General features: G+C 36.9%; 1 protein-coding gene across 4 annotated transcripts in view; it reads right to left on the minus strand.

Moving 5' to 3' along the window:
• Positions 1 to 4,090: 4,090 nt before the first annotated feature.
• The window catches only part of wasf3b (WASP family member 3b), a 109,326-nt gene continuing 86,490 nt past the window's right edge, over positions 4,091 to 26,926 (minus strand). For all 4 annotated transcript variants that reach the window (XM_059964150.1, XM_059964149.1, XM_059964151.1 and 1 more), the window contains exons 6-9: positions 19,923 to 20,089; positions 13,966 to 14,232; positions 10,001 to 10,362; positions 4,091 to 5,554 (exon numbers count right to left, since the gene is read on the minus strand). In XM_059964150.1, coding sequence (XP_059820133.1) covers positions 5,397 to 5,554; positions 10,001 to 10,362; positions 13,966 to 14,232; positions 19,923 to 20,089 — 954 coding nt within the window. In that variant the 3' untranslated portion in view covers positions 4,091 to 5,396. The remainder of the gene's footprint in view (positions 5,555 to 10,000; positions 10,363 to 13,965; positions 14,233 to 19,922; positions 20,090 to 26,926) is intronic.

The following is a 26,926-nucleotide window of genomic DNA, read 5'->3' on the forward strand; positions in this document are numbered from 1 at the left end:
CCTCATTCAAGATTCTTTCATTAGTGGACACATCTCAGCATGTATTCTTTGTGCCCTTCACTTGCTTGTCCCAAAGGGTCACATCTGTTTCAGCAAAATCATTCTTCAAAACTCCCAGAATTTATAGATCTAACTTTTTCAGTTAGTCACGATAGCAAACCTGCTTGTCTTGTTTACGACTGTTTTATTCTACTTCCAATGCCAGTATATGCTTTCTTAAATAAGGAGACCAACCCCACCACAGTTGTGGTCTCGTGAATTTTAACAGTACTTTACCATTTCTAAATTCCAACCCATTTTTACTAAAGGCCAATATCCAATTTATCTTTCTAACCACTCGCTGCATCTAACTTATTGCTGTTTATGCAGCTTGATTGCTCTGTACTTACCTCATCTGAAATCTTTCTCCATTTAGATAAATCTGATTTTAGATTCCTCTTACTAAAGTGAACAAACCTCACATGAAACTCCTTATGACAAGTTTTTGCTGAATCATTCAATCCACTTACAATTTTTGCAGTCTAAGCATTTTTAACACTACATGATCTCTGCCCTATTTTTGTGCATCAAACTTTAAACATTACTTTTCATGTGGTGGATTAAGTATTTTCTAGCACAGTAAACCCAGTAGATGAGATTATAGGGATTTGGGATATTACCTGGGGTATACAACAATCAAATAGTTAGGGCCTGAGCGGCAAATAAAGAACTTACGTTTACATAGTCTTCTTGCAACTTTAAGACTTCAAGTATTTTGCAGCCAATAAAATTGAATCAGAATCAGATTTAATATCACTAGCATATGTCATGAAATTTGTTAAATTTATGGCAGAGGTACAATTAAATGCATGATAAATAATATATAGAAAAAAGTGTTACATTAAGTATATATATGTCTAATAAATAATTAAAATAAGCAGTGCAAAATGACAGTAATAAATAGTAGTGAGCTAGTGTTCATGAGTACAATGTCTATTTAGAAAACAGATGGCAGAAGGGAAGAAGCTGTTCCTGAATCGCAGAGTATGTGCCTTCAGGCTTCTGTACCTCTTTGTCAACAGTAACAATGTGAAGTAGGCAGGTTATGGGTGGTGGGGGTCCTTAATGATGGACACCACCTTCCTAAGGCACTGCTCCTTGAAGATGTCTTGGATACTGCACAGACTGGTACCTGTGATGGAGCTGACTAATTTTAAAAGCTTCTGCAACTTATTTCAACTTTGTGCGGTAGCCTCCCCATACCAGACAGTGATACAGCCAGCCAGAATGCTCTTCACGTGTATATTTGTAGAAGTTTTTGAGTGCTTTAGTTGACAAACCAGATTTCCTCAAACTCCCAATGAAATAAAGCCACTGTCTTCCCTTCTTTATAGCTGCATCAATATGTTGTGTCCAGATTAAGTCCTCAGATATATTGACACCCAGGAACTTGAAATTGCTCACTCTCACCACTTCTGATCTCCCTATGAGGATTGGTTTGTGTTCCCTCACCCTTCCTGACATCCAGAACCAGCTCTTTGGTCTTGCTGATGATAAGTGCAAGATTGTTACTGCAATGACCTTGCATATAATATTAATGGTAAGTCTCTTGGGGTCCATGGGACACTTAAAGCTGCTGCACAGGTTGACAGTGTTGTTAAGAAGGCGTATGGTGTCTAGGCATTAATCAACTGTGGGATTGAGTTCAAGAGCTGAGAGGTAATGTTACAGCTATACAAGACCTTGGTCAGACCCCACTTGGAGTACTGTGTTCAGTTCTGATCATCTCATTACAGGAAGGATGTGGATACTATAGAGAGAGTGCAAAGGAGATTTACAAGGATGCTGCCTGGATCGCATGGCATACCTTCTAAGAATAGGTTGAATGAACTTGGCCTTTTCTCCTTGGAATGACAGAGGATGAGAGGTGACCTGTTAGAGGTGTATAAGATGATGAGGGGTATTGTTTGTGCAGAGACTTTTTCCCTGGGGTGAAAGAGCTAACATGAGAGGGCATGTTAAGGTGCTTGGAAATAGGTACCAAAGGGATGTCAGGGATAAGTTTTTTACACAGAGTGTGGTGGGTGCGTGGAATGCACTGCCGGTGGTGGTGGTGGAAGCGGAAACAATAGGGTCTTTTAAGAGCCTCTTAGATAGGTACATGGAGCTTAGAAAAATAGAGGGCTATGCACTAGGGAAATTCTAGGCATTTTCTAGGGTAGGTTACATGGTTGGCACAACATCGTGGGCCGAAGGGTCTGTAATGTGTTGTAGATTTCTATGTTCTATGACACCACTCAACTAATTGGTAAACTGGTAAACACCATTATAAAGTAGAGAAAAACAGCAATGTATATATTCTAATAAAACAAACAATAATAAAATACTTACTCAATAAACAGCTTTGGCAGAGGGATAAGATTTGGCCGAAACATAGGGAATCACTTACCAAATGTAACATGGAATATTTTAAAGAAAAATATTAAACAGAGAGATTAAACAGAGTTATCATGCCTCATCCAAAGGAAAGCAGCATCCATCATCAGGGACCCACACCACTCAGAACATGCTCTCTTCTCATGTTGCCATCAGGAAGAAGGTACAGAAGCCCAGGACTCACACCACCAGGTTCAAAAACAGTTATTACCCCTCAACCATCAGGCTCTTGAACCAAGGGAGTAACTTGTCTCGTCCCACCATTGAAATGTTCCCTCAACCAATGGACTCACTTTCAAGGAATCTTCATCTCATGTTCTCAATATGCATTGTTTATTTATTGATTATTATTATTTATTTCTTTTTGTATTTGCACAGATTGTTGTCTTCTGCTCTCTAATTGAATGCTGAAGTTGGGCAGCCTTTCATTGACTCTATTATGGTTTTTATTCTATAGATTTATTGAGTATGCCCAGTAGAAAATTAATCTCAGGGTTGTATTTGGTGACATATATGTATTTTGATAATAAATTTACTTTGAACTTGTTTAGATATCGGACAGAAAACATGCACTTCCTCATCACGGGTAAAGCCCTCCCTAGCATTGAGCACCTCAACACAGGGCACTGCTGCAGGAAACCCCCACCACCCAAACCATGCTCTCTTCTCACTGCTGCATCAGAAAGCAGCTACAGGAACCTCAGGACCCACACCAGTAGGTTCAGGAACAGTTATCCCTCAGCTATCACGCCTTTGAACTAGAGGAGATAACTTCACTCACCCCATCACTGAACTGTTCCCATAACCTATGGACCCACTTTCAAAGACTTGTTATCTCATGTTTTTGATATTTATTGCTTATTTATTTATTCCTCTTTTTTTTAAACTTGTGTTGTCTTTTGCACATTGGTTGTTTGTCCAAATTGTTGGGTGCAGTCTTTCATCAATTCTATTTTATTTCTTGGATTTACTGCACACGTCTGCAAGTAAACAAATCTTAGAGTTGTATATGGTGACATACATGTACCTTGATAATAAATTTACTTTGAACCCGGAACAACATTGGCCATATGATTTTGTACACTAACACTAACAACAGGATCTGCTCCTGATGAACTGTAAATGTTCAGCTGAATGAAGCAGGAAAGTTATGGTATTCTTATCACTTGGACATCTTACACCCTTCTGATTTATTTGGAGGAACAGTACGATTTTTAAATTAGATTAGAAGGGAGTGGGAAGGGGAGTAGGAGATGGCAGTGGAGAAGGAGTCATTACTGTGTTAAGAGCTGCCTGTTGGGAATATGCAATCCATGACTTTCAACCCCATCTCAGATCACCCTATCCAGAATACATTAGCAAATTGTTACTATGAACTCCCAAAGAGGCTACCGATTGTTACTTGATCAGTTCCAACTTTTCTTCACTGGAATTTTGGATGGAATGAAAGAAACACAGCCGGTAAGATAGAAATTCTACACGTCTAATTTCCAACAGTATAAATGGACCCAAAGGAATTATGAGTTATGATTCCAAAGGTTACAGTCCACATTTATGAAAGTAAGGTACATTCTACACAATATTAGGAATGGTTAATAAAATGCAAGAAAACTGGAGGCAACATATTTTCTTTTGTTGTTTAGTTTATTTGACTTCAATTTCATAATTTCAGCCATTGTAATTTTACACATCTATAAGATTAGAAAATAAAATGTAAATTAAAATTCAGTATGAAACAAATCAAGCATAACTTATGTTTACAAAGTGGTTTTGATATGTTATTCTTTAAAATTGTTAATACTGCAAATATATTAAACAAAAACAGTAATTCCAAAGAAACGGTACTCATTTGAATTACATATAAGATCGATGACATTGCACACAGAAATTAAAATAAAACTTTCACTATTGGCTATATCTGATGTCTACCTCATAAATATTATACATCAGTGAAACAGAATAACATTTCAATGTATTATTATAATTTGTTCCAATTTAACATGGTATTCAGAGAGGTAATCATTAAAATATCAAAATAAAATTTGTAGATTGAGAATGAAAGAGTTGCAAATCTTAACTGCAAAATAATACTGTACTGAACTATTTTGCATTTGTTATTCTCAAAGTTTACATTATATGGGTAAATATTTCTTTAAGTTTAATAAAAATTTAACTTTAGTTAAGCTAGTCCAACTAGTAACTTTATGAAGGAGAATATGTGGGGTCCTGCAAGTTCAAGTTGATAGCACTGTCGAAAAGATATTGAATCCATATTACAGTATCAGTATTCCAATTTCTGTGCTAAATAGATTCATTTTGCCCAAGGATCCATTTATTCTTAATCTATGAAGCTGCTTCAGTGGCAGGCTTGGATTTAGACGTATAACACTATTCACATCCCTCTTAAGATAACTGAATGCTGCCACTGTTGTACCAAAAAGAATCCAGCAGTTAATGTATATATTGTTTTCATAAATAGCAACATGATAGTAACCTGTTGTTGTTTATGGAAGCAATAACTGCGGAATTCAGTAACTTATGTGGCAAGTATTTGCCAAGACACTGGGACTAAGTTTCACTTGTTGAAAATCAAAAATATACTGCTGAATTTCTATGTTTCATTAATACATCAATGAAGCATTTTTAATAACACTGAAGCTGATAATGAAGTGACATACTAATTGGTATTTGATTACAAGTTTCTTAATTTGTTCCTACAAAATGTGTTCATTGTAAATCAACAGTTGCACTTCTACAGTCTAAACAAAAGAAGTCATGGGTCATAGTCCTGGGCGGTGTGTTTAAATAATTCAATTTATGAATAATTCTGGCTCACTAGCTATAGAAACAATCACAACACCCCAGCATCCTTTCTCACCTCATTCAAAATCCATTTAAATAATTATACTGTTCAGATTTGATCTCTATTACTTTTCATAATTTATGAAGTGATATTTAATAAAACTATTGCAGCACTCATGTTAGTCAGACCAATCATTCTCATCAAACTCTGAATCATCATCTGAATCACTATATTCCACAGCAATACGTCTTGACAGAATAGTTGCCACATCATTCCCAACTGGTTCTCGCTTAGCTTCTTGCTCACGTTGCTCTTGAACTTTCTTCAGTTGAATTCCTAAAACAAAGACAGTTGACTCCAGTGAACTAGGACAGAACCCACTGAACTATAGGAAATATATACCTTTGCCTAGAATGAGGCATCAGAATGTGATGACTAAATTTCTCCCTTATGCAAGAAAGTCAAATTTGCTAAATCAAAAATAAAAAGCACTATAGAACATATTTTACCTTTTACTGAAGTTGTGACTGAGTGAACTGCCAATGCTGGTTACAAATCATATTAACAATAATGAATATTGCTACTGATAATTAATTTAAACTAAAGTCACCTTTACACTTAGAAATATTATTATCAATGGTAATTCTGGCTGAAAACAATTAAAACAGAATTATGCCAATTAAAATTAATAAATCAATTAAATTATCAACTTAAAAACAATCATATCCCAACCTGCACAAATTACACTGTAATTATTATGGAATTGCACACCAGTTCATTAATTTGCACTAATTGATTTCTAACAAGTCTTGGACTGGGATCTCAAGGAAGAAAAATAAATAAATCAAGAATGGAAATGTTGTAAAAGAAATTTTTTTCTACCAATCCTCACAGAAGATTGGAAATACTGGCAATTGACAATAAACAGCTTAAACAGCTCTCTAGAAATACTGTACATGTAAATTGGTAAACTGGTTAATTATGTACTAAGAAAAATATATCTTGCACACCATTTCTACAGATCAATTCATAATAACAATGAATTGAGGCACTTACAAGGTAAAACAATAACAGAGTGCAGAATAAAGTGTTACAGTTATAGGGAATGTGCAATGCAGGCAAACAATAAGGTGCGAGGTCATAATGAGCTAGATTGTGAGGTCATGATTTCATCTTGTACTATGGAACTGTTCAATAGTCTTATAACAAGTGATTAAATAGTAACAAGACAGTCACACTTTTGAAGCAGTGTTAACTCTAATTTATAACTCTATTCCCATGTTCTAAAGAAACTTCAGAGAGTGGTCAACGGCAACATCAAAATTGGAAACTATTTCCAGACATCAGAGTCAGAGTCATAGAGAAGTACAGCACAGAAACAGGCCCTTTGGCCCATCTAGTCCATACCGAAATCATTTCAACTGCCTACTCCCATCAATCTGCATTGGGACCATAGCCCTCCACACCCCTCCCATCCATGTATCCATGTATCTATCCAAACATTGAAATCAAGCTTGCATGCATCACTTGTGCTGGCGGCTCGTTCCACACTCTCATGATCCTTTGAGTGAAGAAGTTTCCCCTCATGTTCCCTTTAAAGTTTTCACCTTCCACCCTTAACTCATGTTCTCTGATTGTAGTCCCACCCAACCTCAGTGTAAAAAGCCTGCTCACATTAACCCTATCTATATGCCTCATAATTTTGCATTATCAAATCTCCTCTCAATCTTCTGTGTTCTAGGGAATAAAGTCCTAATTTGTCCAATCCTTCCTTAATCCAGGTCCTCCATACCCAGCAACATCCTTATAAATTTTCCCTCTACTCTTTTAACCTTGTTTACATCTTTCCTGAAGGTGACCAAAGCTCCATACAATACTTCAAATTAGGTCTCACCAGCATCTTATATAACTTTAACATAACATCCCATCTTCTGTGTTCAATACATTGATTTATGAAGGCCAATGTGCCAAAAACTTTCTTTATGACACTATCTACCTGTCACACCACTTTCAATGGACCTGTATTCCCAGATCCCTTTGTTCTACCACACTCCTCAGTGCCTTAACATTCACTGTGTAAGACCTACAGGTCCTACCGAAGTGGAAAACCTCACACTTAACTGCTTTAAATTCTATCTGCCATTTTCAGCGCATTTTTCCAGCTGATGTAGATTCTTCCTCGCTGTCCCCAATCTTGGTGTCATCCACAAATTTTCTGGTCCAGTTAGCAACATTATCATCCAGATCACTGATACAGATGACAAACAACAAAGAACACAGAGCTGATCCCTGCAGCACTCCACTAGCCACAGGCCTCCAGTCAGAGAGGCAACTATCTACTACCACCCTCTGGCTTCTCCCACAGAGCCAGTGTCTAATCCAATATAATACCTCATCTTGAATAGTGAGCAACTGAACCTTTTTGACCAACCTCCCATGTGGAACCCGTCAAATGCCTTGTTAAAGTCCATGTAGGTAACGTCCACTTTCCTGGTAACTTCCTTGAAAAACTCTGCAAATTGGCAAGACATGATATACGATGCACAAAGCCATGCTGACTATCTTTAATCAGTCTATGTCTATCCAAATACTCATATGTCTGGTCCCTTGGAATACCTGCCAATAACTTTCCCACAACTGACATCAGACTCACTGGCCTATAATTTCCAGGTTTATGTTTAGAGCCTTTTTTAAACAGTGGAACAACGTTGGATATCCTCCAATCAGCTAGTACCTCTCCTGTTGCTAAGGATGATTTAAGTATCTTTGCTAGGTCCCCAGCAATTTCTGCACTTGCCTCCAAAGGAACAAATCAGGCCCCGGGGATTTATCCAATATGCTTTGCCTCAGGATACCAAACACCTCCTCCAATGTAATCTGTACAGGGTCCATGAAGTTGATGCCACTTTGCCTCACTTCTATAGACACTGTATCCATTTCCTGAGTAAATACAGATGCAAAAAAAAAATATTTATGGTCTCTCTTCTTTGTTTTGGCTCCAGGCCTGGACTACCATTCTGGTCTTCCAGAGGACCAATTTGTCCTTTGCAATCCTTCTGTTCTCAACATATCTGTAGAATCCCTTAGGAATCTCCTTCACCTTGTCCGCTAGAGCAACTTCACATCTTCTTTTAGACCTCTTGATTTCTTTCTTAAGTGTTCTCTTACACTTCTTATACCACAGGCACCTCATTTGTACTGACCTGCCTATATGTGCTATGCATCTCCTTTTTTCTCCTAATGAGGGCCTCAATATTTTTTGAAAAACCACGGTTCCCTATACTTGTTTATCTTTACCTTTTATTCTGACAGGCACAAACAAGTTTTGTACTTTTAAGAATTCCACTTTTGAAGGCCTCCTACTTACCAAGTACACCTTTGCCAGAAAACAGCCTGCCCCGATCCACACTTGCCAGGTCATTTCTGATACCATCAAAATTGGCCTTTCTCTGACTTAGAATCTCAACCTGCAGACCAGACCTATCTTTTTGCATATTTACTTTGAAACAAATGGCATTGTGGTCAGCAGAGGCAAAGTGTTCCCCTACACAAACTTTGTCACCTGCCTTGCCTCATTCCTCAACAGCAGATCCAGTATTGCACACTCTCTCACTGGGACTTCTACGTGCTGATGAAAGAAACTTTCCAGAACACATGGGACAAACTCTATACCATCCAGTCCTTTTACAGTATGGGATTCCTAGTCAATATATGGAAAGTTAAAATAACCTACGATAACAATCTTATGTTTCTTGCGACAGTCTGTGATCTCAGAACAAATGTGTTCCTCTAAATCTCTCAGACTGTTGGGTGGTCTGTAATATAGCCCCATTAACGTGATCAGGCTTTTCTTATTTCTCTGACCCACCCATAGCTAGACGAGTTCTCCAGTCTGTCCTGACTGAGCACTCCTGTGACATTTTACCTTATTAATAATGGCACCCCTCCTCCTTTAATCCCTCCCGTTCTGTCACATCTAAAACAATGTAACTTTGGAATATGAGCTGCGAGTCCTGCCCTTCCTGCAACCAAGTCTCACTAATGGCTACAGTGTCATAATACCTTGTGTTGTTCCATACATTGAGCTCATCCGCCTTCATACAATACTTATTGCATTCAAATATATGCAGCTCAGGACACTAGTCGCAACATGCTCAACCTATTGATTCCTGACTTTGTCTGAGGTCTTACCAACATATGGCTCCGCAATCTCGCCACTAACTGTTCTGGCACTCTGGTTCCCACCCCTCTGCAACTCTAATTTAATCCCAATTGCGCAACATTAGAAAACCTTTCCACTAGGATAGTAATCCCCTTCTATTTCAGGATCAAACCATCCTTTCCCTGGAAGAGAGCCCAATAAGCCAAAAATCTTATGCCCTCCCGCCTACACCAACTTCTTAGCATGTGTTAAACTGCATGATCTTCCGAGTTCTGGCCTCATTAGCATGTGGCACGGGTAGCAATCCTGAAACCTTCTGAGTTATAGACCCAGACTCAACTGCCAGAGACCTGAACACTGTGACTTTTGTTCATTTTTAAATGTGGAGTGCAGGATTCTTTTTCTCTAAGTGTTAATTATGGGCAGAATAGAGAAAAACAAGAAATATTAACTACAGGTACAGTTTCATTGTTAAATACAATGTGCTAGGATTTCTTTAGTTCTTCCAATAAGATTACAGATTTAAAAAAAGGATTACACCACTTGCACCTCCGCTTCTCCACTCAATGGTAAACAAAGAAATTTGCAAACCAGTAAAATCCTGCTCTGTTATTACTTACCCACACGAATAGCAGCAAGGAGATCACTTCTGGCATCATTGAGAGGAGTACTTGTTGGTTCATGCCGTTTGTTTTCAACTACAAGTTGAGAGTGCATTGGAGAGGATGCAAGGGAGGAAGGTGGTGCTGGCAGAGCAGGAGGAGGAGGTGGAGGAGGTACAGGAGGCCCAAGTGGAGAGGCTGCCCCAGGTGGCATTGGGGGCGCAACTCCTACCACTGACCCAGGATGGGAAGCTGGAGGAGGAGGCACTTGGAGTGGACTGACAAAGGCTGTTTGTGCTGATGGAATGATTGGGTCAGGGGGAAGCACAGCAGGGCTTGTTGAATTGTAATATTCCATCATCTGAGGAGGAGGTGGCACACTACAATAAATAATATTTATTTAGATTAACAAGAATGCAACATGTACATTTCAATAATTTCATTGAGGACACATTTGCTTTCTTATTTTAAACTTTACAATAACTAAATTCTGATACTCTAGAATCTCAAAATCAAGAATCATGGTAACTTACAAAGACAGAACTACATCATTCATCCCCACCAACATAAATTAAAAGTTTACTTTTTATCCAGCTTTCAGTCATGAGAGCTGTATATGCAACCAAGGAACAGTTAAACTGAGTTTTCACATCCTGATTACAGAAAGGGTGCTAAATGTAAATCTAGTTTAAAATGGTATGTTATGTTTATCAGAAAAACATCTAGAATCTTTTTATGCCTTGCAATTAAGTATTTATTTACAATTACTTCTATTTACTAAGTTTTATGGTTTTGCTGCTGAAAATCTTAAATTCACTTCATTCACATTATTATGCTCTGTGACCATCTAGTAGCACGACAACAAATTACTTATTTATTTTGTAATTTATAGTAGTCTTGGCTTTGCACTGCCCTGCTGTCATAAAACAACAAATTTTGCATCATGTAAGGTACTGATTCTGATTCCTTAATTTTAAAATTGTTTACTTTATAACAGAACAATTGAGGAAGTTGACCATTGGTATCATTAACATCATAATCATGGCAATATATTAGTTGCCAGATATTTTCATTATTGTATCAGGGTCTGACTACCTTTGATAAGCCAGGACAACAGGAAGTAGGCATCATCAGTGAGATTTGGAGGGTCTGGAAATTCTTTGTATTTGAGAATAAGTAGCCTTATGATCAAGAAAAATAACTAAAGTAAGTATTTAAAATTCAATTTTAAAGAATGAGGCCAGATCATAAGCAAAATGGTTTTGTCAATACATAGTTCTTCTTAAATAGCCCCTCAGGAATGAGGATGACTTGTTTCCATTCTGTGGGTCCAAATGAGGACAACATGGGAACTACAGACTCTTCCACAACTGGAATAGGAAGTGCCTGAGGGGGCAAACAGGTGGATAGCTCATGATCCTTCTCCAGACAGAGTGATCATGGTCAAATATTCTCCGGAGTGGGTAGTGAAAATGCATTTCTTCAAAGAGATATCCTTGAATATCTTCTGCTGCCAATCTGATAATTTCTTCCTATGAGAATCTCAGGATAAAATTACTGTTTTGGGACTGACATGGGGTATACAAAGTGGCTTGCCCAACATAGCTGACTTGATGTTCTTTGGATGTTGATTTGCTTATCTTTGTGGAGTATTTTGTGGTGACATAATTGGTACTATTTGTTGAAAGCCTACAGATACCAGCTATAGGTGTTCCAAGTCTCAGAAGTTGACATGTAGAGAGGAATCCCTGCTATAAGTTTTGTGCCGTCACAGTCCTCAAATACTTTTTCTCCTGAATTGACCAGGGACTATGCTGGTGCACTGAAGGTGGTTGTGAATTTCATTAGCAATGTGTCTCTTCGTTGAAAGATGGCTCTTCTCCCTGACACCTCTGAACACTGCCTAAGGTCTCACATGGAACCTTTACTATTGGAGGGCACTATTGAACAGTGGGGTAAAATTGGTAGAAGACCTTTGTCTTAAATATATTGCAAGTAGTGCCCATCCTCTCACATGCCCATATTCTGACCATGTGCTGATGTCTGCATATTGCAGCTTGATCACTGAAATCTTAGTTTTGTAATGTAGTCACTAAAAGTTGAACTCTTTCCCATTCCAATTGATGGTTAGCTCCATTCCAATGCTAAGTTGGCTGGACCTCCAGTGAAGTCTAACATGTTAGTGTGTCCAGAACAGCTGCCTGTTAGTTTAATTTGAATTAACATTTTTGATCTTGCACCATGTTGTGCAATTAGGTGGTGTTTTAAGGGCATATGTTCAATGGTAAAAATAAGCAGAATAATTTCTTCCCACAGTCCTAGAACAGATAATGTAAGTGCATTTTCTTTAGCATTACATCTAGAAAATATACATTCAAATCCAAAAGGAGCAAAGCCCTATAATAGTTGTTACTTTCATATTTGCGATCACACCCTGCATATTTTCAGCATTATGCTCTTTTCTCCTATGACATAAGACAATAAGTACTTTGGAACTACTTCACTTTGTTTCTTAAAATAATGATTTGATTCAAATCATACAGAAATTCAACATACCCAGCAAGGATCTTTTTCGTTTCTTTTAGATAAGAGATTATATACAGAAAAAAAACATCATTGTTAACTGATTTCTATAGTTCTGATATAGAAAAGAGGGTGTTTTGTTCTAAGGGTGAAGTCTCCATTAGTATATTTTACAGCATCCTGAGGGAATGTTCTTGTGGAGAGGCTGAGCAGCTGGGAAGGGTCTGGGAGGGAGAGCTGGGAGTAGAAATTACAGCTGAAACATGAGAAGACATCTGTGATAATGCAAATAAAATTTCAGTTTGTAATAGAACTAAAGCATTGCAACTCAAAATTCTGCATAGACTCCAGATTGTCTGACTCCATCTGACTCCAGATTGTCTCTCGAAATTTAAGACAGGAGTTTCTCCAATGTGTTCTAAATGTAAAGTACATACTGGAACTTTCACCCACTGTTTTTTGGACTTGTCCCAAACTTCAGGCATACCAGAGTGATATTTTGGTGAAATGGAAAAGATTCTGAAGATGGAGCTTGAATTGGACACAGTGTCTTTTCTTTTAGGCCTACCCAGCAGTTGTATTATTAATGCACATCAGAAAAACTTTTTAACATCCTGATTTTTTGTGCGAGGAAGAACATTTTATTTTGTTGGATATCCGATAAGGCCCCTGGATTTTCTGGTTGGCATAAATTAATCATGGAATACATTCCTTTGGACTTTTTAATATGCATGGTACACTCAAAAACAAATAGTTTTCATAAAACATGGCAACCTTTTCTACAATATGTAGATGTAAACCTGTCCACTATACTAATAAGGGCTTTTCTATAGGTTGTGGTGGTGATGTCTGTACTTTGATGGAAGTGTTTTGATAGCTAATATCTGTGAGGGGAAGAAATGTAAATGCACTTGGCAATTGAAAGTTTTTTTATGCTGAGGAAAAAAAATTACGATTCTATTTGAATATCTCTAACATCTTAGTTGACTCTTTCAAAATAATGGATGCTCTTCAAAAATATTAAATCTTACTGATTAAAAGTTATATATGTGATGTACAGCTTATCTATTATCAACCAGCAGTTTACAATTTTGACTTTTTCTTTTCAGAAGACAAGAGGGAAACTTGCCACAATCTGGTGGGGACCACTTCACTTTAAACTCCACTCATGTCAGACAAATCTACAAGTGGCTGTAGATTTCCCATAGGGTTTTTCAACATACCAACATTATAGATGCACTACTTAAATTAATATAAAAGGAACAAAATGCTGTAAATTCCTGTCTCTAATATAGTTCTGTCAATATTGGAAGATTATACAGAACTACAATATGAGTTTAAATTCTATCACATACTAAAAAAAAATTACTCCAAAGGCTTTAAAATAAAGTTTCATTAAAGGAGCTGGTTTATTGTTCAGGATTCACTAATTTAACAACTAATAAGATACAAGCAATTACCTGTGGTCTACTGGTTGTTGTGGTGGTGGACGGGCATCATTTTGAGTAGTTGGTGGTGGAGGTGGTGGGGGTTGTTGAGGTCTATTCAAAGTAGCATGTCTAAACCCTGGTGCAGAGGATTTGCAATCATGTTCCTGAACTTGGTTCCCAGTCACCATTTGTTGTTGATTATCATTTGGCAAATGTGAAGCTGCCATTTGTTGCTGCTGTGAATGATGGCTTGGGGTAGCAGGGTATGAATAATCAGTGAGATCTGATCCATGGGATCTGGTATCAAAAGCAGAAATTAAGCATTTAATAATCAGCAGATACAAAGGTAATTATGCCAGAGAGGTATTCCACAATTAGTTTCAAATCACAGTATCAAAGCCAGCAATCAAGATGCTAATTATCCATACTGCAAACACAATTTATGAAGTTTACTTCTGGATCTCTATTAAATCTGGTTAATTTTTACATTTTTGCAAAGCACTGTATGTGGCATTCAAATACACAACTTAACACATACATCCCAGAATAGATTATTTTCAGAAAACAGTTCTTAAACTATATAATCCATTGAGTAAAAATCCCTTGTTGATATTCTATTAAAATTTGTAATGTTATAGAACTATGTAACAAAACTAAAAATGTGTGACTAACATTTCCTTTGACATATCTGAAAGCTGGGGAGAAACGAAAGCTAATCCTATAAATCCAGATAATAGCGAGCTTTAGTCAATGTATGGTGTGTGAGTATTCCCAGTCTCTCCCCACCAATGCAGGACATTAATCCCACTCTAGGAAGCAAAGATCAATTTAAAATCTTTAATTATGTAAATAGAATTATGCTTTTTATTCTGAGATGCAAGTGCCTTTTTTGTCATTTCCAACTCCGACTTCCCTAAATCTGTAGGATTTAGAATGGAAGAAGAAAAAATTTAGAATGGAAGATGAAAAGATGTAACTACTGAAGATGAATACCACCTATATCACAAACGTCTGACAAGAGAGACGAAGATATCATGTTAACAACAACAACAATGTATTTATATAGCACCAACAATACAGTAAACATACTAATGTTCTTCACAGGTGTGTTTTGGAGATGTCCCTAGGTGGTGTCAGTTTATGTGTGGAGTAAAAGAAGTGACGACCAATGATACATCCTTGAGCACCTTTTAAGAAACTGTGTGGAGGCTGGAAATGGCATTGTAGGAGCTTGTCTGGTCAAAACTGCAACTAAGAACAAAGGGCAGACCTATCCAGACATGTTGAAGGATGGTGTGGTCAACTGTGTCAGACTGAAAGGGGTAAGAGATGCCTTTTATAAAGCCAAATGAATGGGAGAGAGAAATGTCCCTAAGTTCATTGATTCCTGTCAATACTGAAATATTGGCAAGAATGACTTCAATCTAGTCACAAAAGGACAAATAAAAGCACCAACATGGGGAGAAGTAAGACAATATGTGGATAAGAAGATTCAAAATTCTTACAAGTTTACATTACCTTTAATTGGAATAGTATCAAAACCCAACAATAGGAAGTTCAAAATGAGATAGGAGGATTAATGCAACAAATCATAAGAAGTCACAACAATTCCGAAAGTAAAATGGATATGCTTATCAATGCAGTTATCTAATCCACATTTCATGAATTAATACAGAGGCACAGAAGGCAAAGGGTGGTAATAGGTGGCGAGTATTCTGCCTGGAGTTTGGTGACCAGTAGTCTTCCATAGTGATCTGTTCAAGCACCCCGTCTCTTTGCGATTTTTATAAATGACTTGGATGAGGAAATGGAAAAGTGCATTAATAAGTTTGTAGATTACATGAAGGTTGGTGGTGTTGTGGATTGAGTAGAAGACTCTCATATGTTACAATAGGATACTGTATTATACATTGATGTACAAGATGTTAAGAGGCATTGATAAAGTGGACAGCCAGTGACATTTTCCCCAGGGTGGAAGTGGTTCATACCACAGGGAGTAACTTTAAGGAGAATGGAGGAAAGTAAAGGGAAAGGTCTGAGGTAGGTTTCTTTTATGCAGAGAGATAGGTGCGTGTAACATACTGCTAGGGTTGGTGGCAGAGGCAGGCACATTAGGGACATTAATGAGACTTTTAGATAGGGACATTGATGAAATGAAAGTGGTTATATGGGTGGTAAGGGTTTGACTGATCTTAAAGTAGGTTTAAAGGTCAGTATAACATTGTGGGCTGAAGAGCCTGTAATGTGCTGGACTTTTCTATGTTCTATGATAAATGGCAGATGCAGTATATGGGATTATTAGGAGTTCATGAAAATTGTGGTTCTGCAGGATACAAATGTTAAGGACTTGGATAACATGGAAAGAATGATGTGTAGATGTATTGCTATGCTACAGTTGCAAGAGAAAGGTAGCATAGCAGTTAAGAGTAACACTATGACAGCACCAGTAACCTGAGTTCAATTCCTGCTGCTGTCTGTAAGGAGGTTGTAGGTTCTCCCCATGACTATGTGGGTTTTCTCCCAGACCAAAGATGCAGGAGTTACTGGTATAATTGGTCAGATGGGTGTAATTGGATGGTGCAGGCTCATTGGGCTGCTAGGGTCTGTTACTGAGCTGTATCTCTCAATAAATAAAAAAAGGCAAAAAGTATTAACTGTAAAGAAATGTTAATTCAGTAATTGAGAAAGATTTTGCTGGTGGGATCATACTGGATAATAAACTATGAAATACAGAAATTGCCAACTGTGAAGAAAGGTTAAATCAAAAGTTCTAGTGAGGAAAGTAAGTGTCTCAGTGAATACATAATAAAGACAGAAAAGATGAGAGGAAGTGGGTAGAAGAAATAGAATCTTTCACAGGATAAGTTAATGTTTTGCAGCAGTCTGTATGCTTGTGACAGATAGGCATGTTAGTAAGGAAGAGGGAGAGAGTGGGAGAAGAGGGATTGGTTAGGAAGGGTATCTGTTAACCTGCCAGAGAGTAATATCAATTAAATTAAATTAAATTAATTAGATTAGTGAAAGAGGAAAAAGTTACAGGAACAAGCTAATATGTAAGAAAGGCCTCTGCAAGTCAAAAGTAGGGATGTTTCATATTTGCCACAAAAAAAAGATGGTTGGAATTCCTATACAATACCACAGATATATAGAGTATATCTGCCTTCACTTTAAAAGAATATAAGAACAGAAGTGTTCAGTCATTCATGCTTGTTCCACCAATCTAACGTATCACACCTCATCAGAGCCTGTTCACCCACACTAGATCTAATGCATTGTTTTATTTTCTATCAGGGAAAATAGTTTGTAGTTAATCCTACTGAATTCCTTTATCATCTTAAACAACTAAATTATATCATCCCTCAATACCTGCCTGTGGAAATAAAGGCGGGTTACTTAAAATTGCCTGATAACCCAAAAGTAAATGGAGCTTTCCAAATGGTGTATAAACAAGGCGATATATACAATCTTTTGTATTTTATCTAGATAGATAAATACAAAATAAATGAAAATGCCATAAGAATTGCAGTTTTGGGTACAAGTTGAAAAAGTGACAGAGAATAGACAGAGCAGTGAGAGTAAGTGTTCAGCACGGACTAGAAGAGCCGAGATGGCCTGTTTCCATGCTGTAATTGTTATATGGTTATATAATAGTGGCACAGAATACAACACTTGCTAATTTATGTTTTCATCTCATGACATCACTAGTAAAGTAGACATGTTACTTTATATATCTAGCTCCTCTAAAGCAGGAGGAGTTGCCCACATGGGGTCCACAGACCCCTCAGTTAATGGTAAGGCTCCATGGAATAAAAAAGGTTGGGAACCTCTGCTCGAAAGCAATCTTCAGAATTGAGGATGATTTGCTTTTGCTCCGTTTGATGCAACCAATGAGACCAATATGGGAACTGTAGACTCTCTCACAAATTGCACTGGAATTGCCTAACAGGATGAGTGGAAATGACCTAATAGTCTGAGAGGTAATGATCTCTCTCCATGCTTATACAGGAGTTCTGTATGCTCTCAAAGGCATGGGTTTAAGATTGTCAATACACCCAGAAAGTTCCTTCTCTATTTTGACTTGCCATGGATCAGATGCAGGAATTGGTGGCAATGCTCTGGTTCTTCAGAGAGGCTTTGGGCACATACTTGAATCATTTCCTTTGTCCACCTAATGATCTCTTCTCATGATAATATCAGTTTGGGGGCTGGTATCAGGCAAGGGAAAAATCATAATTTCCCAATGTAACTGACTGAGTGTAACTAAGGCCTTAATGCTGGATATTGGCCTGGGAGAGGACACTGACACTGGGTCACTTATCCTTCCAGTACATTTGGAGGATTTTGCACACCAAATTTTAGGCTGTTGATTTTCCAGGGATGTTGCTAGTTTTGGTCTCAGAACTATCTATCATTGTTGTTCAGTAGATCCTGGGTTTTGGGGAAGGTCTAAGGACTTGATCTTTAAATATTCTATCAATCAAAGCTGTGCTAACTCATTGAAGGTAGGTATCAATTTTATCACCAAATAGCTCTTGAGATATGGCCTTCCAGGATCTCACCATGAACCTCTATTGTCAGAAGGCAGCATTGTGCAATGGAAGCAGGTTGGTAGGGGATGTTTGTCTTGTTGATATTGAGTGTAAGGCCTATCCTGTAACATACTTGAAGCTTTACTTCCAAATGTGTGCAAAAATAAGTGTCAAGTTGCCAAAATACAGCTCGATTACTGAGGCTCATGGCATCTTGGTTCTGAAAAGTACTGAACAGTTTCCTGTTAGTTCCGTGCCTTGTTATTTTCATCAATCTGGCTCCAGGATATCAGCATCAATAGAAGTATTACTGAAAGAAAACAAACATCAAAGTGTTCAGGCATTTGAGAAAGGCAGCTCAACTCAGCCTATACTTCACAAGCTTCCAAGCGTACAGGAGCCACAAAGTGACCACAGTTAATGCACTGACGCCTATCATAATTGGCACCAAAAAAAAAACCTTTTCGCTTCTCAAGAAGGATCCGGAATGGCCTGATGAGAATGCTTAGGCTGTTGAGGAGATAATTAACTGAATGCAGGAGTCGTTCTTGGATTGGAAGCTCCATCTTTCCTCAAAGAGTAAAGATCAGCTCTACAGGCACCTGAAAGAAAACCAGTGATCTAAAGAACAGGAATCACTGAAAAGGCATGACTTGTACAGATTTTTCAGAGCTGTAATGGATAATTTATGGCTTATATAATCAAGTCTTATCCCACTGAGAGCCAAGACATTAGTCATTAAAGACAGAGAGAGGAAGCCAATACATTGGAAGAAGCACTTCAAAAACCTCCTCAAGTGTGACACTGACCACAGCGCGAGAGCCTTTAATTCCATCCCACAGAACCTATAAATTGAATACATTGATATTTATAAGCAAATTTGTATATAATTTGAGCATTTGTGTCCCGACCTACAAATTAAGAAGATAAGCAATGTATATTTTAATATAAAATATTTGCATTTGGCTGAGAAATAATGTACTTTTGTTTAAAATACATTTAAAACTTAAATTTCATTTTCCTTTTTCATTAATACTGATTATTCTTTAACATAAAAAATATGACTTTCAAATACAAATATTAAATAATTGATTATAAAACTTTAGAAGTGGCAATGCGGATAAATGGAAAAGATTGATTAACTGCACTGAAAATGTTACAGAGCACTTATGAAAAAGCTTTAGGTTCAGAATTAAGTAAAAAAAGAAATTTATCATTATAAATTAGTTGAGCAGAGAGTTCATTAGATAGAAAGGTTCAGAAAATTCAGAAATATTATTTTACTGCAAGAAGATGTGTTATTAATACGTAGACACTTATGTTACCCAGGAAGCCAAAAGACCAATTAAAAGGCAATTAGAATACTGCTGTTCTCATGCAACAAAAAAATCACAAAACAAGACCAGCAGCAGGATTGGTACCAAAGCAGTCAAGGCTTTGATAATAAAACTAACAAACCCTTTAGACATTTTCTCCTCTTTCATGACCTCGGCCTGCTCCATTTCCTTTGCGTCTGTCATGAACTCTTTGCCCATTTTCATTCTTTCCCATTCTTCTTTTCTTGTTTTGACTTTTCTCACATTAACTTGGTGATTTCTGTTTGAATTCAATTTATGTTTCTCTCTCTGGAGGGAAAACCATACCAATATGGGAAATAAACAAATGAACAAAAGTAGCTACTTAAACTAAGGTCCGGAGGAAACCTCAGTTCAAATTAAGGTGCAAATTTATCAAACAATAATATGGGTACCAATCTCAAAACAGTCTCAATTTCTGTTGAAAAGCAACAGTCCTATTTTAAAAATGATATCCAAATTCATATTTTTACAATAATTATATGATTAACATCATGCTTAACAATAACAATATGATCAAATATGGCTCAAAATGTTACTATCAGTAATTTTTGACATGTGCTAATTAAATTTCATGATTATAACTAATGGTAATATTGTAGCATGTTCACTGAACGTCTATCAAATCTATTTTATTGCTGAGGATCTAAAATAAGCTTAAAATATAAAACACCAATGTCTAATTTATAATATATCTATTACAACTCAAGGCATCTTGAATTTTATCTAGTTTGTAATTTTTTAATAGCTGCAGCAGACTGTACTAATTGAAAGACAAAATGCAAACAAGAAATGAGTTCAATATGAAATGAGTTTCAATAACAATCTCAATTCAGTGCCCAGTGGAAAGAATTGACATGAATTTACAATGATATTCAACAGGTGCATGGATGAAAGGTGCAGTAAGAAATGTTCATTTGCGTATGACACTGTAGAGGGAGCTCTGCATCTAGCTAGACAGGAGTGCTCAAATTTTTAATCTGGAAGTCAAAGCATGCTATAACCAAACAGAAACAGCAATAAGCACAAAAGAAAATTGCTTTATTCTGCCACTAGAGCTAAAAAATGTCTTTGAATGTGTCAACAGCTTTCGTTTGCGTACAATCGTCAATAGACGTGCAAACTGAATTCATCTTGATAAAAGCTCTTTTGCTGACATTTTGACTTAGTCATTTGCATTTCACCAAATTCTTACTCTGGTGATTATTAAAGGCTTTTTCTGTTAGATTCTACTAAACTAATGTAAAACTCCTACGGAAATTCAATTTGAACATAAAAATTGGGTTCGAAGTTCTTTGATCCTTCACAATGATTTTGCTGATTTCAGCTGAATGGTGCTGAAAAACAAACAGTACCAAGTTTCTAAAGCAGCTAATATATTTATGTGCAATATTGCAATGCTCAAATATAGTCTGCCATCCAATTGATCAGAAATCCTGATGGCTTGTCATCTAGCACACACTGGGCAATGTCTACAATTAAACTCACTTTACCCCATTCCTAAACTCCTTAGAGATTTAATGAAGCACCAGTTTCACAATTTTAAGAATCTCTCAAGGGGTCCATTCCCACATCCCTCAGAAACTCACAAGAGCCTCATTCCCATGTTCCTGAAAAACCCAGAGGGACCCAATTCCTACAATTCTTAGAAACCCAACTGGTCCATTGAAAATATATCATAGTACTGAGCAAATAGCAAGTACCGAATACCAAGGCTTTGGGCACACTCAGACCTGCTCCAGGGATTTGGATCCAAGGATTCAATTTGGTTCAGAATGCTGCTGTTGTTGCTAGCCTCTTATTTTTTGCATGATTTGTTCTGATTATTTGTCTGCTTTCTCTGTGGGCACTGGGGATTGGTCTTACTTTAACATTGTGTTATTTTGGGTTCCTTGCTTTTTGACTGCCCGCTAAGCAAGCAAATATCCAGGTTGAATAATCTATACATTCTTTGATAATAAATGCACTTTGAATCTAGAATTTTTGAAAAGCTTAAAAAAAGCCATTTAAAATTGCATTAGGGAATTAAGAGTAGTAACATCCAATAATTCTGAAAATTTCAGTATGGCACTACCAAAACAGTACATTTCGTATCTCATTTAAGTTATTGTGTAACTGCCAATTCTTAATTTTGTAGGATCATTTCCTTTAAGTCCATAACTTCCTGAAAGAAAGCATATCGTGAAAGAACTGGATTCTCATTTGGGTTACATTTTGCTATACAAGTTGCCATTATGTTTTCATGTTGCAATAAGAAACAACTGAAATATAAGAAATAACATAGAGCAGCTATTCTTACATATTATCATTTAAATTATTGTTTCAACAGAATCCTTTGCAAAGTTAAATGAAAACACCAGAAGTATCTACATCGACACTGAATAACACAGTTGTGGTACTAATCTACTTTAGGATACTTTAATTATCTTCTCACCATTAAATTCTGAATTCCAAAATTACCAATTAGTTGATAAAATATCCTTAGGGGTTCCCTTGATATTTAGAGAACATTAAAGCTACATGGCTCAGAAAGATCACAAGTGTTATCCCCAGACTCTGATAAGTTGGCAAATCAGACAAAGCAACATCACTGTACCATCATTGATTAGGACAAGAGAGGAAGGAGAGTTGGTCGGAGAGCTGGGTAGTCATACATAACTAATCATTAGACTACTGGAGGTACACCCTTTGATAATTAGAATTTCCGTCATTAGAATTTGGACTATTGATTGTGTTCATTTCTTTACAGTCAAAACTTAGTGACTAAACTCAGATAAAGTGAAAGTAATGAAATCGCAAGAACATTCACCTTAAAGAATAGAGAGTAAAACTGTCTTTAAATTTCATATTATGATTTGCACTATTCTGGGCATAAAGTGCTCCAATTGTCATAAAGACATTCTAGATACTTTTTAATCATTCATCTTTCCCAAACAGGAGTTAGGCTCTGTTCAACAGCTGTTTTTGGATCTTGTGACTAAAAGCTAGTTGAAAATAAGCAGAGTTTGAACTGTAGTAGTTATAGCTAACTGGGTTGTGCTTAATAGCATTTTTCAAAATAAATACCAATTTTATTTATTTGGACTTAGCAGAATCCACAGGAAGAAAATTCACCTGCTAGCCACTATCGTGTAACTGCCACAAGCCTATTGTCAATCTTATACAATTCCAAGAACAATTCAATTCCCTTCTCACTCACCTTCTAAACACAGATCTTGAATCATATTTTCACATATTCCCAATTATAGAATCTGTTTAGAACTTGCAGGTCATTGGTGCAACTTAAATTAAGTTCAAATCTGGGACAGCCTCAATCCACATGACCCAGTGCAAGTGATCCTTGCGCTTCTAGTAATTTTGGCTGCAATTTCAACCTCTATTCTAATAATGTCATTGCTGTTACTTGCTCTTGATCTTAATCTTTATTTACAAGTGCTGGAATTTTTAAGTTAAAAAGTTGATATATATTTATATTTCAATTGAATTTTTTTCAGCTGTACAATACTTCAGTATGCAACTCTTGCTCATTGTATAATTATTGATTTTTCCTCATGTGATAAGCAAAGAATTCTGGAAACCAGATTACTTTACCACATTCTTATAGACCAGGGAGATTATATATACACAGACCTATTGCTTGGGGAAACTGATCCCTCTGAAGATATTCCATGGCATAGATTTTGAGATAACCTGTTGTCAGGTCTAAGTTCTTTGTCATACGCCATCATATTCCACTCCTGTCGCCTGTTCTTGGCTTTTCTAACTTTTTTCACCTCACGGGTTGTGCCATCTACACGCTTCTGCTCCTATGATATGAAGAAAGCATGCCAAGAGATAGGAAAGACGAGACATATAGTGGGTAAAAGTTGTTAATGTAACACAAAGAAAGTAGGACCTTTCAAAGAAGGAAACTTGCACATTATGTGAAATTCTACTTTTGGATTACAAATATAGATTATTAATTTTTATAAATTCCAATTTAAATTTATTGAGATTTTGCTGAACACTTAATTGTTTTATATACAGTACCTTTCACTTCATTGGAGGAATTAAATAGTTAAAGCTCTGGTGATTTGGTGTAGGTTATCTGAAGTCAATATTATATGATTAGAAGCTGAAAAAATAGAACTCAAATGCAGTAGAAAGAAAGCATACATCAGAAAAGAATGAGTGTAACAGAATGAATTTTAAAATGCCTGGTGATGCATTTGTGTTTTATTTCTTATTTTTGCTATGAAACTTAATTTTTTGCTTTCATATTATAAAATTAAACCTGCTTTCAGGAATCACAACATTTTTTGTTAAGATCTGAACAAAGCAATTATTGCTGGTGCCATTCAATGGATCGACCTTTAACACAGAGTTGTATGGCAAACCCTTGGCTGCCATTTTATGTACTTCTACATTATTTATTTTAAGTTAAAGTTTCCACTGAAATGCAAACACAGAAATCATATATAAATAAATGACAAGTAATATTGTCACCACTTAGTTCCAGGTCCTTCAATCAAAAAATAATTTCAAATGTTCCAATTTTCCAACAATATATATAAATTTGCTTAGACCTAATCATACTGAACATCTTACATCAATATTTATGGCCATTGTAATGTATGAAGGTTTATTTTCTGATCATGACCAAAAGAAGCAAAACTAGTTTTCTGATTACTGATTAAATACATGACAAGTATTGATCATTTGTTATATACAATTAAAGACTGATAATTGATTGTAATTATTGAGTTGAAAGCACAATTTTTGGTGTAATATACATATGGTTTCTTTTGTTTCTATTTACAGACCTTCAGACTGGCCCAGAAATTCTTATACTAATGAGACATACTGATTTTAATTTAGATTATGTATAGTCTGGACATTAAATAAAAAGGCAGGCTTGAGCTAGAGCATATTTGTCAAACTCAAGGCCCGCAGGCCAAATCCGGCCCGCGGTGGAATTATCTTTGGCCCGCGAGATAATATCTAATTACTATTAAAGCTGGCCCCAGTAATCGAAGCGCCTATGGCGTATGATATGGCTAATGCTGAGTCTATTCAGGTACCAGGTTTTCAGGGTTTTTAGTGTTTATTCGGCAGTCTTCTTCATTAGAAACGGAATTTGTAAAGTGAAACACTTTGTAGTTATAGCAGAGACTGAGACACATGAGAGCAGGCTGAGAAAACGGAGGCAATGAAAGCTGCGTTCGCACGCGTCCGACTGATCTGGCCCGCATGAAGCTGCATTTTGCTCAATCCGGCCCATGACCTAAAATGAGTTTGACACCCCTGAGCTAGAGGGTTTAAACGTTCCAGTGTTATTTTTAATACCTGTTCTTGCCTCACCTGAGGATCCAAGTCAAAGTGGAACATCAACAGCATCAGTAAGTGTTCCACAGAACACAGACCTTTGAACACTACACTACAGCACAGCACAGACCCTTCAGCCCACAGTGTTGCCCCAATCTTATAATGTACTCTTCCCTCCAACATAGCCCTGAATTTTTCTATCATCCATGTGATTACCTAAGAGTTTCTTAAATGTCTCTATTGTACCTGCCTCTACCACCACCCCTGGCTGCACCTTTCACACACTCACCACTCCCTGTGTAAAAACCTACCTCTGACATCCCCTAAACTTCCCTCCAGTCACCTTAAATGCATCCCCCCTCGTATTAGCCACTTCCGCTCTGGGAAGAAGTCTCTGGCTATCCATTTGTCATCTTGTACACCCCTATCAAGTCACTTCTCAGCCTTCTTCACTCAGAAGTGTAAAGTTCCATGATTAGCCACTTTAAGATAAGTTAACTAGGTAAGTAAATTGATTGCTTTAGCAGGAGGCCTTGAAGATTATGACCTCTATCTCAGCTGTCCTATGGTGATACAAGATTTCTATATCAGGGAATTATAGTCAGCCTCACAACCTGACCTACCACTCAAAAGCAAATGTCCCACAGCGGTGCACAAGATTAGAAGCAGCTGAAAGCAGATTAAGTAAAGTTAGGGAAATATCAAGGTAGCAATTACCATTACACAACGTGTTTTAGAATGGTAATATGCAAGGGCAGAAGTTTGGTGAAAGCATTTTTTCCACGATACTCACCAGTCTTTCTCTTTTTTGCTCTCTCTACTTCTGTCCTCTCCTCAGCCAGCCATTTGTACGCTCTTACTCTCATCAACCTCTCTTGCCCGTAGGTCAGCCATTTCTCAACAGTCTAACTCTCACAAACTTTCAAAGTGCCAAACCCCAGCATTATCTGGCTTTCTCATTGTCTCTCACCATCTCCTTCCCTACTGCAACCCCTGTGCCCCACACACTAATTCTACAGCAGCTTTCCAGAAACCCAACCCTTCCATTTGACGAGGATTTTAAATGCCATTAAGCATGGTTTGTTATAGTTTTCAAGGGCTATATAGAAGACACATGCATTAATAGCAAAATTTATAAAGAGATCATTTATAGATTAAGGGCTATGTCCTTAACAGAAGTTCCCAGTACAGGAGTACCTGTTAAGAGAAAATATGCAGGAGTTGGGAAAGTAGTCAAAATATAATTAGGAAGACAAAGGGGAAATATGAACATAAAGCAATATAGTCAAATCTTTTAAAGACGTATCAATATTTTTAAAAAATTGGGAATAGTGCCATTAGTGGAATGGCAACACAATGACTACTGGTAATAGGAGGCAATATTATCGGCTTTAGTATTTCCCAAGATAACAAAATGGAACACGTCGAACTGACATTGGATAATGGGATGAGTAATGAAAATTGTATATTTAAACTGAAACAGGATATACATATATTAGGTTTCAGGTATGTTGGGCATTACTCCCAAATAACCTTCTGATGATTTGAGGAAGTCCAAATGAAATCCTGTACGTACATCTTATATACCATTTATTTTCATCTAGCAGCTTTGATCCTGGCACTTTAAATGGAATTCAGCCCAGAAACAAGCTCTGCATCAAATCAGTTAGCAAGCATCAACAGAAAGTAGTCTGCCCATGGGGAAATGGCAGCTCTAATGGAAGTTCCAGAAGGGCAAGGATTTCCATGGCTATGTAAACTGGAAGAAATTTAGGAAACAACAATGAAAGACCAAAATTTTCA

The sequence above is a fragment of the Hypanus sabinus genome, chromosome 3 (assembly GCF_030144855.1).
Source record: "Hypanus sabinus isolate sHypSab1 chromosome 3, sHypSab1.hap1, whole genome shotgun sequence".
NCBI lineage: Eukaryota > Metazoa > Chordata > Chondrichthyes > Myliobatiformes > Dasyatidae > Hypanus > Hypanus sabinus.